This window comes from Micromys minutus, assembly GCF_963924665.1.
Source record: "Micromys minutus genome assembly, chromosome: 30".
Taxonomy (NCBI): Eukaryota; Metazoa; Chordata; class Mammalia; order Rodentia; family Muridae; genus Micromys; species Micromys minutus.
Genome location: NC_137965.1, coordinates 28,040,581 through 28,063,191, shown reverse-complemented (window position 1 = coordinate 28,063,191; position 22,611 = coordinate 28,040,581). Strand labels below are relative to the sequence as shown.

The following is a 22,611-nucleotide window of genomic DNA, read 5'->3' as shown; positions in this document are numbered from 1 at the left end:
TTTGTTCAGAAAATTTTCTCCTGTGCCTATGTGTTCTAAAGTATTCCCTACTTTCTCATCTAATAGTTTCAGTGTATCTGGTTTAATGTGGAAATCTTTGATCCACTTACACTTGAGCTTTGTACAAGGAGATAAGAAAGGGTCTATTTTCATCCGTTTGCATGCTGATTGCAAGTTGGACCAACACCATTTGTTGAATAGGCTGTCCTTTTTCCATTGAATGTTTATAGCTCCTTTGTCAAAAATCTGGTGACCATATATGTGAGGGCTAATTTCTGGATCTTCTATTCTACTCCACTGATCCACATGCCTATTTCTGTACCAGTACCATGCAGTTTTCAGCACAATTGCCTTGTAATATAGCTTGAGGTCAGGGATAGTGATTCCCCCAGATGTTTTTTTGTTGTTGAGGATGGATTTCTCTATTCTAAGTTTTGTTGTTCCATATGAAATTGCACATTGATTTTTTCAACTCAATGAACAACTGGGTTGGAATTTTGATGTGGATTGCATTGAATCTGTAGATTGCTTTTGGTAGGATGGCCATTCTTAAAATGTTGATCCTTCCAATCCATGAGCATCTTTCCATTTTCTGAGATCATCCTCAATTTTCTTCTTTGGAGGTTTGAAGTTATAGTCATACAGGTCCTTCACTTCCTTAGTTAGAGTCACACCAAGGTATTTCATAGTTTTTGTGACGATTGTGAAGGGTACCTTTTCCCTAATTTCTGTCTCCACATGTTTGTCCTTTGAGTATAGGAAGGCTACTGATTTGTTTGAGTTAATTTTGTATCCAGCCACTTTGCTGAACTTGTTTATCAGCTGTAGGTTTTCTCTAGTGGAATTTTTGGGGTCACTTAAGTACACTATAATGTCATCTGCAAAGAGTGAAGTTTTTATCTCTTCCTCTCTGATTTGTATCCCGTTGATCTTTTTTGCTGTCTAATTGCTCCAGCCAGGACATCCAGTACTATGTTGAATAGGTAGGGGGAGAGTGGGCAGCCTTGTCTAGTCCCTGATTTTAGTGGGATATCTTCAAGTTTCCCACCATTAAGTTTGATGTTGGCTGGTAGTTTGCTGTATATTGCTTTTATTATGTTTAGGTATTGACCTTGGATTCCTGATCTTTCCAAGTCTTTTAACATGAAGTGGTGTTGAATTTTGTCAAATGGTTTCTGAGCACCTAGTGAGATGACCATGTGATTTTGTTCTTTGAGTTTGTTTATATAGTGGATTACATTGATGGATTTCCTTATATTAAACCATCCCTGCATCCCAGGGATGAAGCCTACTTGGCATGATGAATGATTGTTTTTATGTGTTCTTGGATTCAGTTTGCAAGGATTTTGTTGAGTATTTTTGCATCAATGTTCATAAGTGAGGTTGGTCTGAAGTTCTCTTTCCTTGTAGGGTCTTTGTATGGTTTAGGTAAGATGGTTATTGTAGCCGCAAAAAAATGAGTTAGGTAGTATTCCATCTGATTCTATCTTGTGTAATAGTTTGGAGAGTATTGGAGTTATATCCGCAATAAATGTCTGATAATATTCTGCATTGAACCTGTCTAGACCTGGGCTTTTTTTGGTTGAGAGGCTTTTGATGAATTCTTCTATTTCTTTATGTGTTATGGGATTATTTAGATGGTTTACTTGGTCCTGGTTTAACGTAAGATCTTGTATCTGTCTAGGAATTCATCCATTTCCTCCAGATTTTCCAATTTTGTGGGGTACAAGTTTGTATAGTAGGATCTGATGATTTCTTGAATTTCCTCAGTTTCAGTTGTTATGTCTCCACTTTCCTTTCTGAATTTGTTAATTTGTATACTCTCTCTTTGCCCTCTAGTTAATCTGGCTTGGGGTTTATCAATCTTGTTGATTTTCTCAAAGAACCAGATCTTGGTTTTGTCGATTTTTTCAATGGTTCTTTTTGTTTCTATTTGGTATATTTCTGCCCTAATTTTGATTATTTCATGCCGTCTACTATTCTTGGTTGTATCTGCTTCCTTTTGTTCTAGGGCTTTTAGCTGTGCTGTCAAGTTGCTGATGTATGCTCTCTCCAGTATCTTTGTGGAAGCACTTAGGGCTATGAGTTTTCCTCTCATTACTGCTCTCATTGCATCCCATAGGTTTGGGTATATTGTGTTTTCATTTTCATTGAATTCTAGAAAATCCTTAATTTATTTTTTATTTCTTCTTTGACCCTGCTATAGTTTAACAGAGTGTTCTTTAGTTTCCATGTGTATGTGGGCCTTTTGTTGTTTTTGTTAAAGACCACCCATAGACCATGGTGATCTGAGAGGATGCATGGGAGTATTTCAATCTTCTTGTATCGATTGAGGCTTGTTCAGTGTCCAATTATGTGGTCAATTTTTGAGAAGGTGCCATGGGGTGCTGAGTAGAAGGTGTATTCTTTTACTTTAAGATGATATGTTCTGTAGATATCTATTAATTCCAGTTGGATCAAAGTCTCTGCTACTATTACAGTGTCATTATTCAGTTTCTGTTTCCATGATCTGTCCATTGGAGAGAGTGGGGTATTAAAGTCTCCCACTATATTTGTGTGGGGTGAAATGTAATTTTTGAGCTTTAGTGGGGTTTCTTTTATGAATGTGGGTGCTTTTCTATTTGGAGCAAATATGTTAAGGATTCAGATTTCCTCCTGACAGATTTCCCCAGTAATGAGTAAAAAGTTTCCTTCCTTATCTTTTTTATAACTTTTGTTGGAAATTTACTTTATTCCATATTAGAATAGCCACTCCAGCTTGCTTCTTGGAGCTGTTTGCTTGGAAGTTTTTTCCCACCCTTTTACTCTGAGATAGTGTCTGTCGTTGTCTCTGAGATTAGTTTCCTATATGCAGCAAAATGCTGGATTTTGTGTATGTATCCAGTCTGATAGCCTATGTTTCTTTATTGGGGAGTTGAGTCCATTTATGTTAAAGATAACAAAGAATAGTTGTTTCTGTTTCCTGCTATTATTGCTTTTGTGGGTTGAGTCATATCTGTGTCTATTTCTTTTTTTTTTTGGTTTTCTTGTTTAGGAGTTTTCTTGTTTTTACTAGCATGTATTTTCCGTCATTGTATTGGGTTTTTCACCTATCATTCGTTGTCGTGCTGGGTTTGTGGTCAGATATTGTGTGAATTTTGATTTGTCTTGAAATATCTTCATCTCTCCAACTATGGTGATTGATAGTTTTGCTGGGTATAGCAGCTTGGGCTGGCACTTGTGCTCTTTTAGGGTGTGCATGATGTCTGTCCAGGATCTTCTAGCTTTCATAGTCTCTGTTGTGAAATAGGTTGTGATTCTGATTGGTCTTCCTTTATATGTTACTTGACCTTTTCCCTTACTGCTTTTAGTATTCTTTCTTTGCTTTGGGCACTTGGTGTTTAGACTATTATATGTAGGGAGGTATTTCTTTTCTGGTCCAACCTATTTGGAATTCTGAAGGCTTCTTTTATGCTCGTGGTCATCTTATTCTTAAGGGTAAGGAAGTTTTCTTCTACAATTTTGTTGAAGATATTTACTGTGCCTCTTAGTTGATATTCTTCTCTCTCTTCTATTCCTATTATCCTTAGGTTCGGTCTTCTCATTGTGTCCTGGATTTCCTGGACATTTTGGGTTAGGAGCTTTTTGTTTTTTGCATCTTCTCTGGCTGTTTTGTCTATGTTTACAATGTTGTCTTCTGCCCCCAAGATTCTCTCTTCCATCTCTTGTAGTCTATTGGAAATGCTTGCTTCTGTGACTCCTGATTTTTTTAGGTGTTCTACCTCTAGGGTTATTTCTTTTAGTGTTTTCTTTATTGTGTCAATATCTGTTTTAAATTCCCTCTTCCATTTCTTTGTCTTTTTTGGTTCTGTTTTCCTCTAGTTCTTTGAGTTCTTTGAGTGTTTTTCTTGTTTCCTCTTTAAAAGCTTTTGACTCTTTTTGTTTTTCCTCCCATTCTTGTTTAAGTATCTCTATCAGTGTCTTGAGGTATAATTTCAGGTCTGTGTCTTCTTTTTCTGGAGTGTTTTGCATTCCAATGTTTGCTGTTATGAGAGAGCTGGGCTCTGGTGTTGCTAGATTGTCTTGGTTTCCTTGGGATACACTCTTTTGCTTTCCTCTTGCCATCTTGTTGTCAGTGATATGTTCTCGCCTTTCCCTTATATCTGGTTTGTGTCCCTGGATATCCACTGGTCCAGGTGGCAGATGGGCAGAGCCCTGTTTTGTGTCCCAGACTCACTGGGTGGAAACAGAAGTTCCAATGCTGTGTTCCTGGTTCCTGGATCAGGCAGGGTGGGGGCGCGCTTTTTGTGTGCACTCCACAGAGATATCTCTGCTCCCTGGCTTCCTAGATCTCCTACTCACCAGTCTTTAAAACTTTAGGAACTGCTGGTCTGGGTGGCAGATGGGCCGAGCCCTGTTCAGTGCCCTTAAGTCACAGCTTGGTGGAAGCAGAGGTTCCAATACTGTGTCCTTGGTCCCTGGATCGGGGATGGGGGCGCGCTTTCTGTGCGCACTCCGTGGAGATCTCTCTGCTCCCTGGCTGCCAAGATCACCTACTCACCAGTCTTTAAAACTTTAGAAACTGCTGGTCCGGGTGGCAGATGGGCCGAGCCTTCTAGTTACTTTCAAAAGAGATACAGCATTGTCATTAAAGGCAGAGAAATACGGTAGAAAAAGTGAAGAAGATATTTAGCTAACACAAGTTAAGTCAGAGTTAAGATTGTTAAGGTTTTACTGAATGTTGAAGGGTACGTGAAAAGATACAATAATATTCTGTACACAGGTAGAGCTTGAAAGTTGACACATTATCAAACTGAGATTATTCCCAGTTGTATATAGACTGCTGCTACTAAATAGACTGGGTGGTTATTAAAATGAAAAATGTAGAGAAGAGAGCACATTGAGTTCTAAATAACAACTGTGGGATGGGAAGGAGTATAGTAATTAAAGAAGGATTGAATCAAATCCTATTATATATGAACACAAATACATAAAGAATTATGTAAGGAACAAGGTGCACTTTATAAATATCGAATTGTATGAACCACAATACTAATTACTTTTTCCTGAGAAAATACAGTAGAGTGATTTTTTTGTCACAGACTTTAGTTAGAATTGTCTCACAATAAAATGAATCGACTTAGTTTGGATTTCTAATCTCATGATAACCTACATTTCTGATAAGATGCAGAACAGTGTGAGAAGTGCCCAGAGAGTCATTATTCAAATAAGGAGAAAACTAACTGCTACCAGAAATCTGTGAGCTTTCTGACCTATGAAGAACCCTTGGGGATGGCATTAGCCAGCATAGCTTTGTGTTTATCTGCACTCACAGCCTTCGTGATTGGCATTTTTGTGAAGCACAGAGACACTCCTATTGTCAAAGCCAATAATCAAGCTCTCAGCTACATTTTGCTCATCACACTCAAATTCTGTTTTCTATGTTCTTTGAACTTCATTGGTCAGCCGAACACAGCCACCTGCATACTTCAGCAGACCACCTTTGGAGTTGCTTTCACTATGGCTCTATCCACTGTGTTAGCCAAAGCTATTACTGTGGTGCTTGCCTTTAAGGTCAGTTTCCCAGGGAGAATGGTAAGGTGGCTAATGATATCAAGGGGTCCATACTACATCATTCCTATCTGCACCCTTATCCAACTTCTTCTTTGTGGAATATGGATGGCAACATCCCCACCACACATTGACCAAGATGCTCAGACTGAACATGGACACATCATCATTTTGTGCAACAAGGGCTCAGCTGTTGCCTTCCACTCTGTCCTGGGATATCTCTGTTTCTTAGCCCTTGGAAGTTACACCATGGCCTTTTTGTCGAGAAATTTGCCTGATACTTTCAATGAATCCAAATATCTGTCATTCAGTATGCTGGTATTCTTCTGTGTCTGGGTCACTTTTCTTCCTGTCTACCACAGCACTAAAGGAAAGATCATGGTGGCTATGGAAGTATTCTCCATCTTGGCTTCCAGCACAGCACTCCTTGCCTTCATATTTGGTCCCAAGTGTTACATTATCTTGTTGAGACCAGAGAAGAATTCACTTATTCATATCAGGAAAAAAAACACATTCTAGTAAGAAGCAATCTCTTAAAATATAGTGTAAAAACTTTATGTTTTATGTTAACAACTTCATAAAATGGATCATTCATATATTATTCTAAAATAAGTTATACAATTACAGTATAAATGAAAGTATATCAGGTTTCATTTTATTACCCAAATTTATTATGGTGATATAGCATGTAATCCATTTATTTTCCATGTTTGGAAACCACATTCATTCTTGTAATTTTTTATATATAAAAGTATTGTATTAAGAGTTTAAAGGAGTATCTATGTGTAATAGAATGTTTCAAGGTAGAACTTTCTGAGTCATGAAGAACATCCCTGCAAGATGAAAATGTTTTACTTTCAAAGGCTGTGCCTAGCCTATATCCAGAGTCCTCTGTGTTCAGCAAATATTACCTACATTACTGAAACTACAGCGTCTTTCATTCCAAAGAGTTAATACTCTACTGTGTGAATCAGGACTTGTAAAAACAATGTGGATCTCTTAAATAAAGAATTTAAGATGGTATAGAATTCTGTTGTCAAAATACATACAGATATAGAAAATGTTTTTAATTACTTGTTTCAATCACCATTTGTAAGTTTTTAACCAGTTGTACAGACAGTACCAGATAGCTACATAAATAGGATATGTTACTTCCTGATTTTTTTTTCTGTTGCCTTCTCTATTAAAAAGCTTTTTACTGATTTGTCTTAAATTTAAAATTAGGCACCTAAGCTCCACTCATCTTCTTTCCATTTGTAGCATCATCTCTTGATGAAAAGAAGAAAAAAAACCACAAAACATCTCTGTGGAAGGAATACTCTGTCAGTATGTTCAAGAGCATACCATATTGCTCACATTTTTTTATTTGTACATGTTTATTGCATTGATAGATTTATTAGGCTGAGTCCTATGGCTTGTACTATACTCTCCATATGGAATATTTACCAAGACTGCTCAGCAATTCCATGCTCTTGTCCTGTCTTTGTAATTGACATCCTGGAGGTTTAGATCTGCAGGTCTGGATCTCTCATTTACTTCAACAGATCATAAAGTAAATGTGTGGGAAGGTCACATCAAAATTCAGGATTTCCCAATGACTGGGTAGTTGCTGAGACTTATCCACAACACAAAGGAGAGCTCCTCATCTGTATCCTGGCTACATTACCCAAGGCTGCAACCATCAAGGGGCAGAGCCAACACTTCTGTTCTCATGTCCTAATGGCTATTTGATCCACAGTATGCAAAGCCATGACCAACTCTACTGTGCTTGCAAAGAGAAATTCAGGGCATGATCTTCAAATTGTTGTACCCAGGGAGAGACAGAGCAAGTTTTCTTGCTCTCATTACCTCAGGCCCGCCCTCTTGCATGCCAAAGTGTTGGGAAGGAAAAGGTCTTTTAGCATCACTCTATGGTCCACACCAATGCATAGTAAACTAATGCATGGCCAGAGATTGCACAATCACTCCTCTATTGGATAATCAACTTTTCTACACCCACAGCATCAACTCTACTGTGATACTCAGATATTAGAAACAATGATTTATGAAATTTTTAGGGAAATGGATGGATCTAGAGAATGTCATCCTGAGTGAAGTAACCCAGTCACAAAGAACAGACATAATATGCAGCCACTGATACTTGGAATATAGCCCAGAAAGCTCTAAATATCCAAGAAACAACTCACAGACAATACAAACCTTAAGAAAAAAAAAGGCCAAAAAGTAAAATCCTCAGTCCTTCTTAGAAAAAAAAGGTTAAGCGTATAGATTTAAATCATCAATAAATCAAGAGTTAAGAATATAGCCTTGTGGCAATTCTTGTTATTTAAAAACAATGATGTTTAATCTTTTTACACAAAGAAATCTTTGAATATTTCCATGTTACATTTTGTTTTACCTATACTTTATGCTCATTGTAACTAGTAAAATTTCAGTTGATACTATCAAACTTTAAAAAAATAAGTACTAACAAAAATATTTTCATATAGTTTTATTCAAAAATGCTTTTAAAAATCTGTACATGAATCTCTGTTTTTTTAAAATAAAGTTAAAAAAAAGAAAATCACAAAATTCATTCTCTCGATTGAAACTGATGCAATTAAATGACAAATACCAAAAGACTGACAATTTAAGGTCAGTTAGGTAGGCATAATTTTGTGAATGTCTATTCTATAGGTGTTTTAGTGGCCATTCACACAATAAACTGATCAATCTGAGTTGTCTGCTCTACAAGTGAAAACTCCACGGTTTTCTACGTACCCATTCAGATTTTTAGTATGGAACTCGACTATTTTAAATGTTCTATAAAACATATTTTCAAAGAAATAAACTTAATTGTTATATAAACAGTAGTTAAATGTATTATACATTTAATTTTAATATACCATATTTATAATTAAAAACAATATATGTGTACCCCTCAATACATTTAATTTATTATAGTCTCTTTGAATTTATGTGTATATAATAAAATGACCATATATTATAACTTAAATATAATCTTTTATATATTAATTGCATTCTAGTCAAGTTAGTTGTATAACTCTGAATCTAAAGAGTTACTATATATAATTGAATGTTTCAGGGTTGAAATTTATGAGTCAAGAATAACATCTCTCCAAGATGAAAATGTTTTAGTTTGGAAGGCTATGCCTAAACTCCATCCTACATCCTTTTTGTTCTGCAAATAATCCTTTATTAGCCGTTGAAAGACTCTGATATATAATTTGAGGTTGATTATATAAACTACCATATCATTTACAAATAGTGATACCTTGATTAGTTCCTGTCAAATTTGTGTCCCCTTGAGCTATTATTGTTGTCTTATTGTTTTATCAAGAACTGTTATATCTAGAACTTCAAGTACTATATTTAATAAATACGTAAAGAGTCAACATTTAATTTGATGTTCATTGTATATTGTTTTTACCATGTTTATGTACATACTGTGAATTCCTCAACTCTCCAATATTTTAATGTGAAAGATATTGTATTTTGTTTAATGCATTTTTAGTTTCTAATGAGAGGATCATGTGATTCTTTTTATTAAGATTGTTTATATAGTAGATTTCGTTGATGATTTTTTACATATTGTACCTCCTTTGCATCCCCAAAATATAACAAAAGAATTCTTACCCCAGACATAACAATTCTCAAATGTTTATGCATACAAAATTAATTCAAAGAAATCACTATTCTCATATACATAAGCAATAAAATGTTGGAGAGGGAAGTTAGGGAGATAATACAATTCACGAGAAACAAATAACATCAACATCATGTAGAATTAAACAAGTGAAAGATCTGTTTGACAAAAACTTCAGGTCACTAAAGGGATAAATTGAGGAACACATAAGAAGATACATATCTCTTGCTTGTGTATAAGTAAACTTAATATAGGGGAAATGGCCATCTAAACAAAAGTATGTTCAGACTCAAGGCAAACCCATCAACATTCCAACACAGTTCTTCACGCATTTTGAAACAATAATTCTCAATTTTAATGGAGGATTTTGTTTTTTATTAAGTGTTCATACCACCTTCTTTTAATATCACCTTAATATAATAATGAATTTTACTTTAACAATTTTACCCAAAAGAAATCCTTGCATGCACACACACACACACACACACACACACACACACATATAAAGTGAAATTTGTAATGTATTCTTTGTATGTATAACAGTGGTTCACACACTAAGAATAAATATGGCCAGTATCTATTAATTACTTATATTGTACAACAGAACATGATAAAAAGAATACAAAATAGTACAAATTTAGTAGTGTTGCTGATAGAAAGTTTAACAATAATTCAGGACTATCAATTATATGTTATAATACCTATTCAATATTATTAATAAAAATTTGCACTTGAAAATCAATCAAATTTTAAGAAATATGGAAATATTTTGTAACCCACAGTCTAGTTAAGGTTTCATTGAAAAAACACGTCAAAGGCAACTTCTATAAAAACAACATTTAATTCCATTTAGCTTACCAGTTCAGAGGTTCAGTTATCATCAAGGTGGAATCATGGCAACATAGAGTCAAACATGATGCAGTAGTTGCTGAAAATTCTACATTTTCTTCTGATGGCTGCTAGGAAAACACTGGCTTCTATGCAGGTTGGACATGGTCCTAATGCCCATACCCACAATGACACATTTTTTCCATAGAGGCCACACCTCGAAATATTACCACTCCCTCAGCCAAGAATAGTCAAACTAGGACTTTCTACTCCACATGGTCCCTAGACTTGTTTAAACACTTGAGTCTATGAAAGCAATACTAGGCCAAAGAGTATATACAAAAGTACATTTTCTCCAACTTAAAATATCCACAAAGAGTACAAAGGTCTCAACAATGTAAAAGATTCAAGTTCAGGAAATCCATCAATATAATCACCCATAAACAAACTCAAAGAAAAAAAAAAACACATGAACATTTCACTATATCCTGAGAAAGCATTTGACAAAATTCCACACCACTTCATGTTAAAAGTCTTAGAAAGAGCAGGAATCCAGGGCTAAACCTAAATATAATAAAAGCAATATACAGCAAACCAGTACCCAGCATCAAACTAAATGGTGAGAAACTTCTTGCAATCCCACTAATATCAGGGACTAGACAAGGCTGCACACTCTCCATCTACCTTTTCAACATAGTACTGGAAGTCTTGGCCAGAGCACTGAGACAGAAAAAGGAAAATAAAGGGATACCATTTGGAAAGAAAATAAAAATATCACTATTTGCAGATGGCATGATAGTACACTTAAGTGACCCCATAAAATTCCAGTAGAGAACCGTTACAGCTAATAAACCACTTAAGAAAAGTGGATGGCTATAAAATTAACTCAAATCAGTAGCCTGTCTCTACTCCAAGGACAAACATGCTGAGAAAGAAATTAGGAAAAAATAGCCTTCACAATAGTCACAAACAATATGAAATACCATGGTGCTCCCCTAACTAAGCAAGTGAAAGACCTGTATGACAAGAACATCAAATCTCTGAAGAAGGAAATTGAAGATCTCAGAAGATGAAAAGATTATTCATGCACAAAAATTGGAAGGATCAACATTGTAAAAATGGCCTCTTACCAAAAGCAAGCTACAGATTTAATGCAATCCCCATCAAAATTCCACCTCAATTCTTGATAGAGTTGGAAAGTACAATCAGCAAAATTATCTGGAATTACACAAAAAAAAAAAAAAAACAGAATAAAGAAATCTATTATCAAAAACAAGAAAATTTCTGTGGAAATTACCATCCCTGACCTCAATCTATATTACAAAGAAATTGTGTTAAAAAATGCATGGTACTGTTACAGAGAAAGGCAGGTAAATCAGTGGAACAGAATAGATCCTTTTTTCTCTCCTGGTACGAAGCTCACTGGTTACCCATTCATATGGCTTAATTGGGACTATGACCCACTATTACAGTTTCTTTATGCAGTTCAAAAGGGTTTATAAAGAACAATTGAAGACTTTTGCCTGCTCATGCATCAATCAGAGTCAATATTAGCTGCTTGGGATACAACACACATGTCATACTATCATATATTATATTATTGTTTATATGTATTAATGTGTATTAATAAAATAAAGGCACAAGAATGCTACTTTTTTTCATACTGCTTTATTCAAAAAAGAGGGATACATATACAGACTTAAGGCATTTTGGCATAATATTATATGAATATTTTAGTCAGTTCTTAATTCTTTTAGAGGTTTGATAGCGTGCATTGAAATACCACTAGTTATATAAACATGAAGTACATGTAGGACAGAATGTATCATGGAAACAGATTTCTTGTTGGGTATAGATTTAGCATAATTAACTTTGAATAACAAAAATTGCCACCAGGTTATTATCTAAGATCTTGGATTATTAATTATTTGAGGTCCAGGTGTAACACACTCTGAGAGGGTACTAAACATTTTTTTTCCCTAAAAATGACTGAGGCCTTCATTATTTTTTTTTTGTCCTTTTTTTCTTGAGTTTCATATAGTCAGTTAATTGTTTCTGGGGTGTTAAGAGCTTTCTGGGGTTAGTATCCAATTATCAGTGACAGCATATTATGTCTGTTCTTTTGTGACTGGGTTACCTCACTCAGGATGATATTCTCTAGATGCATGCATTTTCTTACGAATTTCATTAAGTCATTGCTTCTGATAGCTTAGTAGTACTCCATTGTGTAAATATACCACAATATTTGTATCTATTCATCTACTGAAGAACATCTGGGTTCTTTCCAGCTTCTGGCTATTATAAATAGGGCTGCTATGAACGTTGTGACACATGTTCCCATATTATATTGGGTTCTCCAACTATAATTCATTGTAGTGCTGAATTTGTGGTCAGATATTGTGTAAATTTAGTTTTTTTCCTGAAATATCTTGGTCTCTCCATCTATGGTGATTGAGAGTTTTGCTGGGTATCACAACCTGGACTGACACATGTGTTCTCTTAGGGTCTGCATGATGTCTGTCCAGGACCTTGTAGCTTTCATAGTCTCTCTTGAGAAGCCGGGTGTAATTCTGATTGGTCGCCCTTATATGTTATACGACCTTTTTCCCTTACTTCTTTTAGTATTCTTTCTTTGTTTTGAACACTTGGCATTTTGAATATTATGTGTACGGAAGAATTTCATTTCTGGTTCACTCTATTTAGAATTCTGTAGGCTTCTTTTATGCTCATGGTCATCTCATTATTAAGGGTAGGGAAGTTTTCTTCTACAATTTTGTTGAAGATATTGACTGTTACTCTTAGTTGATATTTTTCTCCCTCTTTTATTCCTATTATCCGTAAATTTGGTCTTCTCATTGTGTCCTGAATCTCCTGGACCTTTTGTGTTAGGAGCTTTTTGGTTTTTGCATTTTCTCTGACCGTTTTGTCTGTTTTCAATGTTGCCTTTGGCCCCTGAGATTCTCTCTTGCATCTCTTGTAGTCTGATGGAGATGCTTACATCTGTAACTCTTGATATTTTTTTTTTTTTTTTTGGTTTTCCTCCTCTAGGGTTGTTCTTTTAATGTATTCTTTATTGCTTCCATTTCCATTTTTCAATTCCTTCATCTCTTTGGTTCTGTTTACCTCTAGTTCTTTGATTTCTTTGAGTGTTTTTTGTGTTTCCTCTTTAAAAGCTTTGATTTGTTCATGGTTTTCCTCCAGTTATTGTTTAAGTGAGTTTTTCACTCTCTTTTCAAAGATCTCCATCATCATATGAGCTTTGATTTCAGATCTGAGTCTTCTCTTTCTGGAGTGAAACTAGAATCAAGTAGAAACTGCAAAGGAATTTGTTAAAATATTAGAAGCTCCCACCCCCTGGTTTATTCACACCAGTAGGATTGGGAGCAGTGTGAGTAGACTTGCAAAAAAGACTAAAAAAAGAAGGGGCAGCTGCCTTTCCCATGGCCACATTTTATGGAAGTGGGATCCACAGCTGGTGGATCAACTAGTGGTTTGTCTTAAGCAAAAATCGTAAAAGAGGCAATAGTAAGATGATTTTTCATAAGTGCTATGCTAACAATTGAGAGGAATGAAGACATTTCTCATAAGCGTTTTTAAGTCTTTGTAAACAGATTAGAAGTAGATTATTTTGAAAAGAGAGATAAAATTGTTGTCAATAATGCAGTCCACTACCTTGTCAGGGATGGTATGGCCAAAGGGGAAAAAAAAAAGAATTTAAACTGTTCCAGAGTTATTTAGTTGGAAGAGGAGGTCAGGAGACATCTTGATTCTCTAGCTCCCACTGAAAAAATGTCCAGTTCTGGTTCTGGGTTGTCTAGGAAGGAAATAACGATCCCTTTGTTATATCTAGTTCTTGTTTCTCTCCTGTGTTGTTTGTCCCTTGGCCCCAAGCTGTCCACTTGTGTCAACTTGTGTCTGTGTTTTTTTGAGTGTTGCTTGTGTTTTCTGTTTTTTTTTTCCTTTGTGTATTTTCTTTTTTTATAAACTTTATATTAAAAAACAAAGATAAAAGAAAAAATTTTTAAACACTTTTGCATAAATGTATACAAATACAATTGTGACAGTACTAGGCGTTTTTTGTTTTTTTTTTATTTTCTTGTTATTTTTTTAAGGTTTGATACTCTGCATTAAGGTCTTACTAGTTTCAATGAGCAAAAAGTACATGTAAAACAGGATGTAGCCTGGAGTTAGTCAATGTTTTCTTGGTGTGTAAGGATTGAGCATAATGTTTTTTTGTTTTGTTTTGTTTTCTTTTCTTTTCTTTTTTTTTAACAACTTTATTTTACAAAAAAAGATAAATGTACAGATTTTAAGCATTTTTTACATAAAATTATACAATACATTTTTGTCAGTACTTTGTTTCAGATTTTAAAATAATTTTTACATAAAACAGTATGAATATATTTGTTAGTCAGTACTTGATTTTTTTAAAGGTTTGATAGTATGCATTGAAAACTTAATAGTTACAATGAGCATAAAGTAGATGTAAAACAAAAAGTAACATGGAAATAGTCAAAGTTTTTTGATGTATAAAGATTTTTTTGTTTTGTTTTGTTTTGTTTTGTTTATTTCTTGGATTTCATAGAGTCTGTCAGTTGTTTCTGGGGCAGTGCGAGGCTCTGGGGTTAGCATCACATTATCAGTGACTGCATACTATGTGTGTTCTTTTGTGCCTGGGTTATCTCACTCAGAATAATATTCTCTAGATGCAGCCATTTTCTTAAGAATTTGGTCAAGTCATTGTTTATAGTGGCTGAGTAGAATTCCATTTTCTAAATGTACCACAATTTTGTATCCATTCATCTTCTGAAGGACATCTGGGTCCTTTCCAGCTTCTGGCTATTATAAATAGAGCTGCTATGAACATTGTAGTGCATATATCTTTGTTGTGTACTAAGGTGTTTTTGAGGTATATGCCCAGAAGTGGAATAGCTGGGTCTTCAGGTAGTATTATGTCCAATTTTCTGAGGTATCGCCAGACTGATTTCCAGAGTGGTTGCAACCCCACGAAGAGTGGAGAAGGGTTCTTCTTTCTTGGCAACCTTGGCAGCATCTGTTGTCATCTGAGTCTTGGATCTTGGCCAATCTGACTGGTGTGAGGTGGAATCTCAGAGTTGTCTTGATTTACATTTCCCTGATGGCTAAGGATGTCAAGCACTTCCTCAGATATTTCTCAGCCATTCGATAATCCTCAACTGAGAATGTTTTGTTTAGCTCTGTACCCCATTTTTTAATAGGGTTATTTGATTCTCTGGTGTCTAGCTATTTGAGTTCTTTGTATACCTTGGATATTAGGCCTCTATCTGATGTGGAATTGGTAAAAAAATCTTTTCCCATTCTGTTGGCTGCCGTTTTGTTTTCTTGACAATGTCCTTAGTCTTACATAAACTTTGCAATCTCATTAAGTCCCATTTGTTAATCTTTGACCTTAGAGTTTGAGCCATTGGTGTTTTGTTCAGAAAATTTTCTCCTGTGCCTATATGTTCTAAGGTTTTCCCTACTTTCTCATCTAATAGTTTCAGTATAGCTGTTTTAATGTGGAGATCTTTGATCCACTTACACTTGAGCTTTGTACAAGGAGATAAGAAAGAGTCTATTTTCATGCTTTTGAATGTTGAGTGCCAGTTGGAACAGCACCATTTGTTGAATAGGCTGTCCTTTTTCCATTGAATGTTTACAGCTCCTTTGTAAAAAAATCAGGTGACCATATATGTGAGGGCTCATTTCTGGATCTTCTATTCTATTCCATTGATCCACATGCCTATATCTGCACCAGTACCATGCAGTTTTCAGCATAATTGCATTGTAATATAGCTTGAGGTCAGGGATAGTGATTCCCTCAGATGTTTTCTTGTTGTTGAGGATGGATTTCGCTATTCTAGGTCTTTTGTTGATCCATATAAAATTGCACATTGATCTTTCCAATTCCATGAAGAACTGGGTTGGAATTTTGATGGGGATTGCATTGAATCTGTAGATTGCTTTTGGTAGGATGGCCATTTTTAAAATGTTGATCTTTCCAATCCATAAGCATGGGAGATCTTTACATTTTCTGAGATCCTCCTCAATTTCTTTCTTTAGAGGTTTGAAGTTCTTATAGTACAAGTCCTTCACTTGCTTAGTTAGAGTCACACCAAGGTATTTCATAGCTTTTGTGACTATTGTGAAGGGTACCTTTTCCATAATTTTTTTCTCCACATGTTTGTCCTTTGAGTATAGGAAGGCTACTGATTTGTTTGAATTGATTTTGTATCCAGCCACTTTGCTGAACTTGTTTATCAGCTGTAGGAGTTCTCTGGTGGAATTTTTGGGGTCACTCAAATACACTATCATGTCATCGGCAAACAGTGATGTTTTTATCTCTTCCTTTCCAATTTGTATCCCCTTAATCTCCTTTTGCTGTTTTAATTGCTCCAGCCAGGACTTTCAGTACTATGTTGAATAGGTAGGGCTAGAGTGGGCAGCCTTGTCGAGTCCCTGATTTTAGTGGGATTTCTTCAAGTTTCCCACCATTAAGTTTGATGTTGGCTGTTGGTTTGCTGTATATTGCTTTTATTATGTTTAAGTATGGACCTTGGATTCCTGTTCTTTGCAGGACTTTTAACATGAAGGGGTGTTAGATTTTGTCGAATGCTTCTCAGTGTCTAGTGAGATGACCATGTGATTTTGATCTTTGAGTTTGTTTATATAGTGGACTACATTGATGGATTCCCATATATTTAAACCATCCCTGCATCCCAGGGATAAAGCCTACTTGGTCATGATGAATTATCGTTTTGATGTGTTCTTGGATTCGGTTTGCAAGGATTTTGTTGAGTATTTTTGCATCAATGTTCATAAGTGAGATTGGTCTGAAGTTCTCTTTCCTGGTAGGGTCTTTGTTTGGTTTAGGTACGAGGGTTATTGTATCCTCAAAAAATGAGTTGGGTAATATTCCATCTGATTTTATCTTTTGGAATAGTTTGGCGAGTATTGGTGTTATATCCCCAATAAATGTCTGATAAAATTCTGCACTGAACCCATCTGGACCTGGGTTTTTTTTGGTGGGGAGGCTTTTGATGACTTCTTCTATTTCTTTAGGTTTTATAGGGTTATTTACATGGTTTACTTGGTCCTGGTTTAACTTTGGGACCTTGTATCTGTCTAGGAATTTGTCCATTTCCTCCAGATTTTCCAATTTTGTGGAGTAGAAGGCATCTTGAGGTATGATTTCAGGTCTGTGTCTTCTTTTTCTGGAGTGTTTGGAATTCCGATGTTTGCTGTTATGGGAGAGCTGGGTTCTGGTGTTGCTAGATTGTCTTGGTTTTTTTGGGATATACTCTTTCTCTTTTCTCTTGCCGTTTTGTTGTCAGTGATATGTTCTTGCCTTTCCCTTGTATCTGGTCTGTGTCCCTGGTTCTCCACTGGTCCAGATGTCAGATGGGCCAAGCCCTGTTTTATGCCTCAGAGTCGTCGGGTGTGAGCAGAAGTTCCAACGTTCTGTTTCTGATTGCTGGATCAGGCACGGCAGGGCAGGGCAAGGCAGGGGGTACACTTTCCATGTGCACTCCGCAGAGATCTCTCTGCTACCCGGCAGCCCAGGTCTCCCACCCACCAGTTGCTCAGCCTCTACGAGCCTCCGTTCCGGGTGGCAGATGGGCCATGCTCCGCTCTGCGTCCTGAATTCGCTTCCGGGTGGAAACAGAAGTTCTAATTTTCTGTTCCCAATCGCTGGATCGGGCAAGGCAGGGCAGGGCAAGGTAGGGTGTGCACTTTCCGTGTGCACTCCGCAGAGATCTCTCTTCTCCCCTGCAGTCTAGGTCTCCCACTCACCAGTTGCTCAGCCTCTTAAGTAAACTTTTAACATCCTTTGCTGTGTTAATACAGAACTGTATGATAGAAGGTATTTTTTATTTTTTAAGAAGGGAATGTCTTAACCTGATGAAATATTTGTTCCTTATTTTAAACAGCAATTAAATTGGTCATTGCGAATTACTGAAGCTTGGGTTATTGTATTTGCAAACTTTTCAGTCAAAATTAACAGCTGATAAATCATTATCCAATTGACATGATGTAAAAGTTCTTATCTCTATGCATGCTTTTATATTTCCTATAAATTTATATATGCAGCTCATAGATAATGCAATTGCTGCTTATAGATGGTTCACCTATGAAAAAGCAGTATATACAATTGAATCACATGTTCATTCTCTTCAGTTTTCGCCTGCTGCAGCAAAGATTATTAGAATATATGCTGTTGCCACTGTTTTATATGATCACCTGATTTTTGACAAAGGAGCTATAAAAATTCAATGAAAAAAGGACAGCCTATTCAACAAATGGTGCTGGTCCAACTGGCACTCAGCATGCAAAAAAAAAATGAAAATAAACCCTTTCTTATCTCCTTGTACAAAGCTCAAGAGTAAGTAGATCAATAACCTCCACATTAAACCAGATACACTGAAACTATTAGATGAGAAAGTAGGGAAAACCTTAGAACACATAGGCACAGGAGAAAATTTTCTGAACCAAACACCAATGGCTCCTGCTCTAAGGTCAAATATTCACAAATGGGACATAATGAGATTACAAAGTTTCTGTAAAGCTAAGGGCACTGTCAAGAAAACAAAACGGCAGCCAACAGAATGGGAAAAGATCTTTACCAATTCCACATCAGACAAAGGCCTAATATCCAAGGTATACAAAGAACTCAAAAAGGTAGACACCAGAGAATCAAACAACCCTATTGAAAAATGGGGTAAAGAGCTAAACAAAACTTTCTCAATTGAGGAATATTGAATAGCTGAGAAACATCTAAGGAAGTGCTCCAAATCCTTAGCCATCAGAAAAATGCAAATCAAAACAACCCTGAGATTCCAACTCACACCAGTCAGATTGGCCAAGATCAAAAACTCAGATGACAGCAGATGCTGGTGAGGTTGTGGAGAAAGAGGAACACTTCTCCACTATTGGTGGGGTTGTAAACTGTTACAACCACTCTGGAAATCAGTCTGGTGATTCCTCAGAAAATTGGACCTAGTACTACCTAAAGATCCAGCTATTCCACTTCTGGGCATATACCCCAGAGACACTTTAATACACAACAAAGATATATGCACCACAATGTTCATAGCGGCTCTATTTATAATAGTCAGAATCTGGAAAGAACCCAGATGTCCTTCAGTATATGAATGGATACAAAAATTGTGGTACATTTATACAATGGAGTACTACTCAGCTATCAGAAACAATGACTTAACCAAATTCTTAAGAAAATAGTTGCATCTAGAGAATATCATCTTGAGTGAGATAACCCAGTCACAAAAGAACAGACATAATATGCAGTCACTGATAGGGGGATGCTAACCCCAGAGGCTTGGACTGCCAAAAAAAACCTCACAGACTGTGTGAAGCTCAAGAAAAAAAAAGAAAACAAAATAAAACAAAGAAACAAAAATAAGCATTATCCTCAATCCTTACACACCAAGAAAACGTTGACTAACTTCGGGTTACATCCTGTTTTACATGTACTTTTTGCTCATTGTAACTAGTAAGACCGTAATGCAGAGTATCAAACCTTAAAAAAAAAAAAAAAAAAAACCAAGCACTGACAAAAACATATTTGTATACATTTATGCAAAAATGATTAAATTTTTTTCTTTTATCTTTGTTTTTTAAAATAAAATTTTAAAAAGGGAGGGGGAGAAGTTCTTTATCAGTTATTGAAATCACAGACTTTGATTTTACAAAGAAAGTAGGGCACATAAGAGCCCATACTGTCCTTCCAGGACCTCTATCAAGAGGAAATTGACTTGCAGATGTGTACACTTGCCCTATTGCATTGATTATAGAAGAATCTAATGTGGATAAAGCTATTCAGATGAAAAATAAATTTTATTTGAATTCAGGATCCTTAATATTTCACTGCAAAATTACGAAGTAGCAAGCTCTACTAATACTCACTCAATGTCCCTTGTGTGCAGAATTCATTTCAGCTCCTAATTTGGGAATCATCTTAGGGTACAGACTCTCAATAATATCAGGCAAATGGATGTCATGCATATCCCTTTTTGGGGGGAAATTGCAATTTCTACATGTTTCAACTGATACTTATTTAGAGATGATACATGCATCTGCACATAGTAGTGAGAAATTAAAATATGTCAAATATCACTGGTTGCAAGCCTTTGCATATACTAATGTTCCCAAGAAAATTAAAATGGATAATGGTCCTGCCTATTCCAATAAAAGGTTTAAAGAATTTTGTTCAGATTATGCTATAATTCATAAGACTAATATTACTTATAATCCTCAAGGACAAGCAATCATTAAACATACTCATTGCACCGTAAAGTTGTATTTGTTTAAAAGAAAAAATGGGGAGCATATCTGCCATGATGTCCATCTATCCTTAATTTTATATATTTTAAATTTTTAACTATAAATTTTGAAGGCCGCCCTGCCGCTGATTGACAGTGGAGAGGGTGCCCAGCTCAGTGGGGAATGGTGCTATGGAAAGACCTTGTGTTCAGTTTATGGTGGAGACCAGGCCCCATTTGTGTTTTCCCTCAGGATTCTGAGTCACCTGTCGGGGTTCCTGAGCATTGTGATTGCCCTGTGAATCCCACAGAGGAGTAAAATTGTTATTAAAGAAGGGATAGTTTCTCTTGTTCTCAACAGGAATGTCTTCTGAGCAGCCGCTGGGGGAGTGGAAACCTTAGAGTAGTGACATGGACACCAGAATCTGCACCCGAACACGTACCCATGGAGTGTACTGGAAAGAATCAACTGATTCTTGCCTGCAGCGAGAGGATTTTGACGGCTGCCATTATTCCTGCTGTTTCAGAAGCTGCTTTTGTGGCTGTGATCTTCTGAGATTGCTCCTCCCCACTTATTGCCACAGCTACTCCTTGTAACTGTCAGAAGTGGCTGAGGCCCTCTCCACTTAAGTTAGTCTGAAGTCTTTCATTCAATTGGATATGCATTCAATTAGTAATGTTAAATTTAAATTAACTCAGTACTGTTACAGGAACAACTATTTGTGGTTCAAGAGGCTATTAACTCTGGGCAAGTTTTAGCTTTGGGCATACGGTCCTTAAAGCAATTTTGGAGTGTACCCTCCTTTATTTCCCTCAGGGAAAAGACAAGCCCGGAGCCAAGCATACAACTGACAGACTAGCATTAAGTATGCTGCCTACTAGGACTTCTCTATGGTTTTCTTTATTTTATTTTCTTTTTAGTGTATATATTATTTATTCAGCCCCATAGGGAAAACAACAGTAGAAACTAACCAGAACCTCCAGAGCTTCCAGGAAACACAAGCAGTGACCCAGAGCTCCATCTGCAATTGGAGCAGAGGACAGCTTTATTAGGCATCCACTGGAGGAAAGTGCTGGGAAGGCTCAGTTCACACTGTTGGTGAAGGCCAGAGTGGGAAGGCAGGAGGGAGTGGCTGGGCAGATTGGGGAGTACCCTCATAGAGGCAAGAGCCATGGGATCAGGGGTTTCTAGAGGAGAAACAGGGAAACTGGATAACATTTGAAATGCAAACAAAGAAAATATCTAGTAAAAAGAGAAAAAAAACATTACTTATTTTATATTTCTAGACATATAAAAGCTACTATTGCCAACTGTTAGTTAGGAATAATTGAGAACTTCATGTTGGAAATCAGTAATTATATAAATGATAAAGTCCTTTAATGCACTCGGACCTACTTCATATGTCCAGAGCTGAACATTAATCAGTGAAGTTCCGATAATATCATCATAGTTTCAGTGCCTAAAACTGAAATTTTCTTTGGTTGCCTTCTAAGTATAAACTTTACAATGCACTTTTCATGGATCCTTTGACACAAATCTTCTACAGAACTTTGGATTCAACAAGATAGGAAAGAGTATTGAAGTACTTTTTCTTTTTTGAAATGTATTAATACAAATGAACTGGACATAATAATAATAATTCTAACCCTGAGAGTTCTCATAATATTTTTTATTGTATAAAGTTTATAGATATTAGAGATAAAGCCAATTTCTTGAACTATAATTAAAAGTATTGGGATAACATACACTATTGCCTATTGTGTAAATTGGTTTGGAAGTTGTTTTATGTAACTCACAATTGTTAGTTGCCACCAAAAGCACTGCACAATATTAATTTGTATGGTTATATCTATAATATTTTCTTTTCAGCCTTTTTTTCACATAGTTGGATTCTTCTGATGTAACCTGTAAGGATCAGTCCAAATTGTTTTTCATATTAAAAGTTTCTTGCTTCATATGTTTAGCCAGATCATCCCAGAAGAACAGCCCTGAGCTCCTACTGTTTGTAGTGTTTGCTGAAGTCACAGTGCCTTGGGCTAGTGAAGAATATGAACAAACATGTTTCCCAACTTGTTTTTTTCACTTGAATCGAAGGCCTCAGCAGCAGAGTCCAAGGGATGAAATAGTTTCAAAATTCCCAAATGGCATTCCCAATCACTTGGAGTGATTAGTGTGACAGACTGAGTCATCAAAAAAATCAAAACGTACATGGTCACAATAACATGAAGGGAGCATATATATACTGGACACTGTGTATTCTGCATTAAGAAAACACAAGTACTAATAGG

The 22,611-nt window shown here is 36.1% G+C and overlaps 1 protein-coding gene across 1 annotated transcript in view; it reads left to right on the top strand.

Annotated features, from left to right (window-relative positions):
- LOC308439602 (vomeronasal type-2 receptor 116-like) overlaps positions 1 to 6,094 on the top strand; it is a gene marked incomplete at both ends in the record, with an annotated part of 35,243 nt that extends 29,149 nt beyond the window's left edge. The window contains 2 exon segments of the mRNA XM_080941480.1: positions 5,165 to 6,051; positions 6,053 to 6,094. Coding sequence (XP_080797606.1) covers positions 5,165 to 6,051; positions 6,053 to 6,094 — 929 coding nt within the window.
- Between the last annotated feature and the right edge of the window lie 16,517 nt (positions 6,095 to 22,611).